Genomic DNA, 9,065 nt, shown 5'->3' on the forward strand with positions numbered 1-9,065 from the left:
ATTTTTATAATTTTGTATATTTTATTTTTTTCAAAATTATCATTATTACACATTTTCAATAAATATTAATAACTGTTTTAACAGAAAAAAATTGTAAAATTAATTTTTATTTGAGTAGTGCTGATTTCTGTTCTAGATGTATCAGTTATCGACACAGAAATGATCCAGAAGTGATCGACATCCTTTATTTGCTTGCGTATCTATTTAACTCGACTATGCCTATGATACTGATATGTAGAATGTCTAGATAATAACAAATTTTATTTGAAGTTTGGACACATTATTATTCGATTTACAAGAATTTTTTTCGGCTCACCTAATCCCAGTAATTGATAGATATGGCAATTACTCGAACGACTACGTGCTTCGAGAAACCAGTGCTTATGACGTAAAAAAAACCTACGAAATTTGTATGAAACAATAATTTGTAATGGTGCACGTAAAACTGCGATTTACAATATAATTCGAAGCTCAATGTACCTCATGCAAATTGCCAATATTCTAAACTTACACCAGATGTCAAACAGTGTCTTTCAATCTCACAATGAAGCATTTGATTGAAATCACGTATAGGCTCGGTTGCTGCAAATATTCAATTTAATCAATAGTGAATTCATATATTTACGAGTTTCATAATGTAACACAACATTGTAAACACTTCCTTGGAACCAATAAAAATATTCGCAAGATCGACAGAAAGCACTGAAATACGTTTGTAATACGTGAACTTGGCGATTACTGGTACTCTGGTACGATTTTTGGGCCAACTATTTTATTTGATAACAAATTGTTCATTTCTTCGGCGTGAAATGTATTAATACATCTTCACTTGGTCGTAAAATGAGAGAGCCGCCGAACTTAATCGTGTCGACTGTTTTCACACTTTTCACTCTCCATTTCCTGAGGATAGCAGTCAACACGATTTTCTCTTCGAGTTGAGCGAATTTCTGACCTATACAGTTTCTTGGTCCAGCGCTGAACGGAACATAGGCGTACGGATTTCTGTTCTTCGAGTTCTCTGGAAGAAAGCGATCTGGGTCGAATTTCAATGGGTCCAGCCAAACTGCCGGATTTCGATGTGTTAATAAGATTGACAATGAGACCATGACACCTTTCGGAAGTATATAATTATCTATAAAATAAAAGAGAAATAATTTAATATATACAGATACAGGGTACTTCAAAAACGTCCTTTTAAAAATGGATTCTTTAATGACATTCTAAGATGAAAATACTAATATGAAAATCTATAATAGTTTTTAATAGGCTATAATAATTTTTAAATTAATAGCAATCAAAGTTTACTAATCACGGAGCTGATATTTGCGCGCTCAGGCATGACTATATTGATAAATGAAGGTGTCTCTCAACAACTTCAAGATTATACAAATATACAATGACATTTTTATTAAGAAATTATTGTTACTACGTGTATTTCGTTCCATGTAATCTCCTCAAATATTAATAATATTAACTAGCAGCAGAGGCATGAAATTAAAAATGGTTACAGTAGGAAGTATAAGTAACGTTGGCAATGTTATGTCACAAGCGTGCGATTAGATCAGCGTAAATGTATTAGACTATCGTTCTAAGAATCGTAAATTTAAATTTTACCGACAATGCGATGCGTTTTTTAATAATTAATTATAGTTAATAACATAGAATATATAGATATGCAAAATAGAAAATAATGAATTAAAATGAGAAAATAAAAAGTAATAATAACAAAAAATTATTTTTTTCGTTAAGATATAATAGTATAAATTTTTCTGTGACATATATATATATATATATATATATATATATATAAAAGGGATTATTTAGTCACAATTACCAAATTATTTTGATTAAAACAATTAATAATTTAGTTGCATTTGCCATATGATTTCGTAATAACTATCTAACTTTGCTATCAATTTCCAAATCTTGATAGTAATAGATGTATGATTCTACATACTTTTAATTATGTTTGTTGTTATTACATTTTATAGTATAATTTACTATATGCAAATATGATTTATTGTATTAATATATTTATGTCACATTATCAACTTTTGGATATACTTGTACATTTAAAATGAATTTTTTCAGCTTTTAAGTTTTTTTTAGCTGTCAGTATGTGAAAATTTGATTCGTTTTCAAATCAAAAGGATTCGATTCGACTTGATTCAGTGTTAAGATTTCAGATTCGTTTTCGAATATGTCACAGATTCGATTCAATTCGATTTTGTAAATGCTTGATTTGCATAATTCTAATTTAATTACTTTATTATAAATAAATTTATATATTGTTGCATTTTCTGAAATTCTTACTTAAGTAGCAGATAAAGTTATGGCCTACCTATTTTTACATCTTCCGTTAATTCCCTTGAGATTACAGGTGCAATCGGAAATATTCGGAGTGTCTCCTTTATGACTCTGTCGAGATACTTTAATTTCGACAGCTCCTTTACACTGGCTGGTGTTTCTGAATCTCCGAAAACTTTCTCGAGTTCTTCGTGAACTTTTGCTTGATGCTCTAAATTATTACCCAAAAGAAAGAGCGTCCAAGTTATCGCAACCGCAGTTGTATCATGCCCCTATTAACATTTTTATATTATTTTACATGTCCTTTTTATAGATACATTATCTTGCTAATTTAAATAAATAAAGAGAAAATTTTATGTTACAAAAATTATAAAATTTTAATTTTAATTTTTATTTCAGACATCTTACTGCAAACATGAACGTGTCAACTTGCGCTCTCAATTCATCATCGGTCAAAGGGGTGTCAGCTTTCGCATTCTGATCTAATAATAGATCTAAGAACGCCTGTCTCTTACACTTATCTAATATAATAAATTTTATTAAATAAGGAATATTTATGAAGTACCTAAATAAATTATGTACCTATAATCTGTATAAAGTATAATATATAATTCAAATTTACAATCGCACCTATGTTAAATTCATTGTCTTCATTTTCAAATTCCGTATGGCCGCTTTGTGATTGTCGTTCAATCTTTCTCTTATTTATCACCTATATAGAATTTATGATATTAGATGTAAATGTGAACATTCCTCAATCAAAATAATGTAAAAATTTTAGTAAAACTTTAACACTGTTTTAAGTCGCTAAATACAAAAAACATTTTTAGTATTTCTATAGTATACCTCTTTTGTAAATCCATGCAATATATCAAGCGCTGATTTAAACTGTTTCCCTGAAGGTAATGAGTAGAACAACCAATCAATCCAATGCCACGGTCGAAGCATTCGTTTCATTATTAACGAAGAAGTTCTAAAAGTACGATTGTCATCTAACTCTTACGTACTACATAATATGTAATTTTAATAATTAATTACATGTTATGTAACTAATTATTAAAATTTACCATTAATTCTTAACACCCAAGTAATAATAATTTATTAGCTGTTTCATTAATAATACTGTTCAACAAAACATTTTTTGCAACACGAATATGAATAACCATCTTTTATGTAATATAATATATTATAGGATCGTATATGTAATAACACAAACTATAGAAATCAAAGCCTTAAACGGTCTAGCTGAATCTTAAATGCTTGTATGATTCTTATGTGAATTTATATATTACGTATGTAATCCACAGAAACGCGCGTCGAAATGATTTTTCAATCTAACTTTACTAAACTACCGCAGTAAAATCACGAGTTAAATTGACTAGCAATTTAATAAATTTTTGATGCATCTTTGAAACAATATTAATAATATTGAATAACATATTAAAATCCGTAAATAATTAACTTTTATTTAAAAATATTACCTCGGCCAGAAGTCGAGCCCGGATCTCTCGCATTCAGTGCGAGCGTCCTTTAGACTACCGAGGAGTTAGTAATATTCTTCACAATAATTCGCATATAAAGAAACGACATCTCTTTAGGCGACGTAAATAAATAATATAATATATTACAGGACCGTATATGTGACAACTATAGTATGTGTTATCACATTTAAGGTTCTATAATATACTATATTGTTTATTACGTCGCCTAAAGAGATGTTGTTTCCTTTATATGCCAATTATTGCGAAGAATATTAGCACATAAATTTACATAAGAATCATACAAGCATTTAAGATCCAGCTAGACCGTTGAAGACTTTGATTTCTATCATTTCTTATGTATTTTTGTTTTGTAAACAAAGCTGACTATCATATCACAATTTTGAAGCAAATTAAAGAAGCAAAAAATGACGATTGAGATTTTTGTGACATTGTAGCTCGAAGGGAATTTTAAAAAATTTTATTAATTAAACACAAAAATATCATTAAAAAAATTTCTAAATTTAAAATGCATGTTGTTTTAATATAATTTTTCATATATTTAAAATGTCGTTTTTATGTAACACATGAAAAAAAAGCTATTGCCAAATTGCTTCCTGAAAACAAAAATATATCGAAACAAAACAAAATGTAAAACAAGTTTTAAAAGTTCTTTCCGCATGGCATTAAAATTTAATTTATAAATTTTTTAATAATTAAAATATTTGTTATTTATAATTTTATGAAAACCCTTAAATTTATCATTTCAATGTCATTATTCTTGAAATTTAAACGCAATTTTAGCTAACAGATTTTTTCATGTTCAGCAAGCAAAAATATGAAAACCAATTATTCACACTCGTGTTGGAAAATGGTGTTGGATAGTATAATAGCAATATAAGAATTTAAAAAACTGACAGGTGTACTGTTGATGTATATTTGGTTGCAACTTCTTGAGCATGTACATCCACACCCATTGCTGTTTCTGTAAGATAACAATTAGTATTAATGATAAACCCTTTTGTCGTATTGCTTGTAATAACACAATTAAAATTACCCTTTATATAACGCTTTTTAGGTTTTTATAGCTATTATTTTTAAGAATACTAGAAAGTTTCCAAGTTATCGCTGTGTTTTTGTCCGTTCCTAATGCTAACGTTTTGTGAACCTTGCCATTCACTTTGTCAGGGCAAGGAGCACACTGATACTGATACTAAATACAATATCAATACGCTCTAATAAAACACTTTAGCATCTTTACCGTTTATATATTTTTTTTTATTATCCATAAAATAATTGATAAAGTTTGCAGCATAAAATGTCTATATCAATAAACAAAACGTGTTTTCTCATAAAATATTATAATTATATACGTTGTAATTAAAAGCATGATACATTACCGCAGATAATATCGAGAGTAGCATTGATCATAAAAGGGAAAATATTAACGGCTTTTCCTGGATTCTTTTCTATCTCTTTTTGGAGACACTTTGCCAGAATTTCTGCTTTTTCAAACACAACCACAGCAAAGTGATCTAATATACTAAAATGGAACGTCGGTCCGATGAGTTTTCTATCGTGAAACCATTGTTCACCTAAAGTAGCATTAAAATGTGATATATATGTAAAAATAAAATTGTAAAAATATCGCAAAAGATGAAGAGAGATTTTAACAAAAGAATACTTTTTAATTCACAAGGAAATACTTCCATGTGTAAATTGCATTATTTCTATTGTGTAATTCATAAATTTCGAAATAATATCGACGACCAAAAACCTATATTTTGCTGAAAAGCAAGAATTAACAAAATAGAATGGTCAATTATACGTAAAAATTTAAGTATATTTGATATATGTACATTTTTGTTTATATCGGAGATATAATAATTTATATCGATAGAGCTTATATAAATAATGAATTTCATTTATTAGTTACCATTCATTGTATATCTGTTACCCAAGTAACAGATTTATATAGGTTTGGTTTTATTCTGACATTTACACTTGGGAAAAGTTTCCTTGTCAATTAAAAAAAAATAGATAGTTTTGTTATTCCTATTGTTTTTTTATATTCTATCTTCCTTACTCGATATTAGCGATGTAAACAAGACAAAAAGTTCGCGAAACACTGCACAAATTTTCTAGCACATGAGCAACATAAATAATCAGATTAACTATACAATCAAACTCTCTAAATTCTTTGAAGTGAAAATTGAATCTGTCTTGAAAAAGAGTGACTTAATTTTCAATCTTTAAGAGTGAGATTTCGCTCTTTAGAGTGAGCTTTCATTCTAACAGTTTTAGAAAGAATATATATTTACCATAACGACTAAAATATATTCTTTTCTGTATTGAAGCACAAATGCATATACGTTTACATTAGACAAAAACAGAGACCTCATTTTTTATCTTATCTAAATGTTTTCACGAATAATTATACATTAAAATAGCGTACATGATAAAAATGAGCCGAAGTTGGACATTTGAAATATTTTTATTTAAAATGTACTATTTGCAATGCAAGTGTATTATATTTTGTTTTTTCGTATTTCAACGGAGCACATAAAAGTATTACATATTTTGTATTTAATATTGAAAGAGATTAAAAATTTTTTGGATAAATATTTACTTTAGGGGAGACCTCTCTGACCTTGACCTTGACATATGTTGTCTAGTTCATGATTCTGAGTAATCTTCAATAGGTTTTAGTCGTCGCTCGTTATTTGTTAAAAAATTATTAAGAAAAAAAGTTTAAAAATGATTTTTTTTTACTATATAAAACACGAATTTTCTGCTTTAAATATATTTTACGACTATCGTTTCATACAAAGCATACTCTCACTGCACCTCTCTCCGGTTAAGAGGTGCACAATTTCCACGCAAAGCGATTCCCACCCCATCTGCTCCTCTACTTCAGAGGCGCACGACTTCTAATAAATTTATTTAAGCAATATTTTTTGCAATAAGTTTATTACAGTTTTTTAAGATTTGGGAAATTTGGGAGGATTATTAATATTTCAGATTAATTGCGTTGAAAGTCCGACAACCATATCGGCACATAATTATCATTTCTGAAATTAATTCATTTAAATGAATATATAATATATATAAGTTCAACATCTTAACATTCAGACCGGAGTGGCGCTTCGTATTTAAGTAATGTAATATTTAACATAAACGGTCTTGTTTCTAATCATATTGAAAATACAGAATAGTTTCATGCGTTCCGTTAAAACACAAAATACAATTGTTTTACAAATACTTTTTTAAAAATAAAAGTATTCCAAATACGAGTACATGCCCAGCTCTGAAATAAGCTGCTATTTATTTTTAATAAAATTCTAAATATAAGAAAAAAATAAATATATAATAAATATGTAAGAAAAATAAATATGTGATTTACCTGTAGATGTCAAAAGTCCGTTGCCCAGCCAAGGTTTCATCATATCATAGAAATCTCCTTTTGTGATATTTACGGTGCTAGAGAGAATATGCTATAAATGTTTGAAAAAATTATAATTCAATAATTATTCAAAGAAATAATATAGAAAATTTTTTATTTATAGTGTATACTCATCCGCAAAAAAACGGACCACTAAATTTTAGCACAAACTTTTATATATTTTAATATATAATATATTCTATAGAGCAGCGATATCTCAATAAAAAATCATCATAGTGAGATGTGTATGTGAACCAAAGCTCAAATTAAATTTTAAACATTCTTCTTGACAGCAGATAAAATTTAAATTACACAAAGTGTATTACAAAATAACATTGAAAACGGACATTAAAAGATCGGGAAAAAAATGTTTTATTTAAACTATTACGTTGCTTAGGGAAATTGGCTGCCAGACACAAAAGTGTATGAGTTTTTAAGATCATTAATTTTCAATCAAATTCATATTTGGAATATTTTTATATGATTTTCTAAACAAAGTTATAGAAAATGTTACGTTTTAAAGAAAGTGTTGTAAAACAGACAACTTTTTCTTGTAAACTCAGTATAACTCAGAAAAAATTGTTGTACGAAATTTTTCCTAAAAAGAAATTACAGTATAAATTTCAAATCTTAATTTTTTTTAATTTCATATAAGTATGTACATACATATGCATGCATATATCCTGCTTTTGGCGTTACAAAAGATCAACGACATGCATGTGACAGATATCTGATCCCGTGTGTGCGTGTGTGTGCGTGCGCACGCGCGCGCGCATTCGCGCATGTGTAACATTTTTATATGTAGAACAAAATAAGTACAAAGTATTTAATCTATAATAGTTATTTAATCTATAATAATTATTAATGGTAAGGTTCAACCTTTTAAACTGTCCAACAAATTTTTTTTATGAATATAGGACTCAAAAGTCGTAAAAAAAAATGTCCCAAATAGCCCCGCTATTAAGTTTATAAATAAAAGTTCTCTATTTTGTAGCATTTTTTTAAACACTATAATTTTGTTTAAAAAATCGTAAAAAAATGTTCCAAATTCGGATTTGTTTAAAAATCAATGATCTTAAAAACTCACTTTTATGCCTGGCAGCCAATTCCCTTGAGTAATGCAATAGTTTGAATGAAAAATTTGTTTCCATTCAATGTCTGTCTTTAATGTCCACTATTTTATAATACACTTTGTGTAATCCAAATTTGATCTACATGATTATTAATGAGAATGTTCAAGCTGTTTAATTTAAGCTTTGGTACATCTCGCTATAATTTTTTTGATATTGCTACTCAAAACACATTAAAAATTTGTACTAAAATTTAGTAGCCCATTTTTTTGCAGATGAGTGTGAAACAAATTTTGAGTGCTACAACAAATTTCATCAGTTATAAATATCAAAAGAATTTACTGATTATTAACCCTAGTAAGCCATTCATGGTTTCAATGTATGCAATTTTATGCGATTTTTTACATTGCTGTAACTTTTTTATAATATAATTTAAAGAGCTGAATTGAGGCTGAAAAAAACTAACTGTCCATACATATGATAAGCCCGCAGAGATATTTTTTGTGCGTTATTCTCGATGTGAGAATGTATAAAAGTTCAAAGAGGGTACTTAGGATCCATACATGACTAACCTGTAAGTTTTTGGCGTATCGCTTTTCTGGGTACCTTTTTATTTTTTTATATACGTATTTTTAAATATACGTTTATATTGAGTTTCGGATAGTATAAAAGTAAGTACATGAAAATGTAGAACTAAAAAGAATTATATTTTAATATAATAAATAATAGAAATGTTTTAATTTTTGTCAGTCTTCGGAGATCGCTCGG

The 9,065-nt window shown here is 27.9% G+C and overlaps 1 protein-coding gene across 1 annotated transcript in view; it reads right to left on the bottom strand.

Annotated features, from left to right (window-relative positions):
- Nucleotides 1–585: 585 nt before the first annotated feature.
- Nucleotides 586–9,065, bottom strand: part of LOC108756514 (cytochrome P450 4C1-like) — a 27,882-nt gene continuing 19,402 nt past the window's right edge. The window contains exons 3-10 of the mRNA XM_018500393.1: nt 7,189–7,279; nt 5,186–5,380; nt 4,704–4,770; nt 3,154–3,280; nt 2,938–3,019; nt 2,716–2,828; nt 2,342–2,579; nt 586–1,132 (exon numbers count right to left, since the gene is read on the bottom strand). Of these exons, the coding sequence (XP_018355895.1) occupies nt 792–1,132; nt 2,342–2,579; nt 2,716–2,828; nt 2,938–3,019; nt 3,154–3,280; nt 4,704–4,770; nt 5,186–5,380; nt 7,189–7,279 (1,254 nt within the window). The 3' untranslated portion in view covers nt 586–791. The remainder of the gene's footprint in view (nt 1,133–2,341; nt 2,580–2,715; nt 2,829–2,937; nt 3,020–3,153; nt 3,281–4,703; nt 4,771–5,185; nt 5,381–7,188; nt 7,280–9,065) is intronic.

This window comes from Trachymyrmex septentrionalis, unplaced genomic scaffold (genome assembly GCF_001594115.1).
Source record: "Trachymyrmex septentrionalis isolate Tsep2-gDNA-1 unplaced genomic scaffold, Tsep1.0 scaffold101, whole genome shotgun sequence".
NCBI lineage: Eukaryota > Metazoa > Arthropoda > Insecta > Hymenoptera > Formicidae > Trachymyrmex > Trachymyrmex septentrionalis.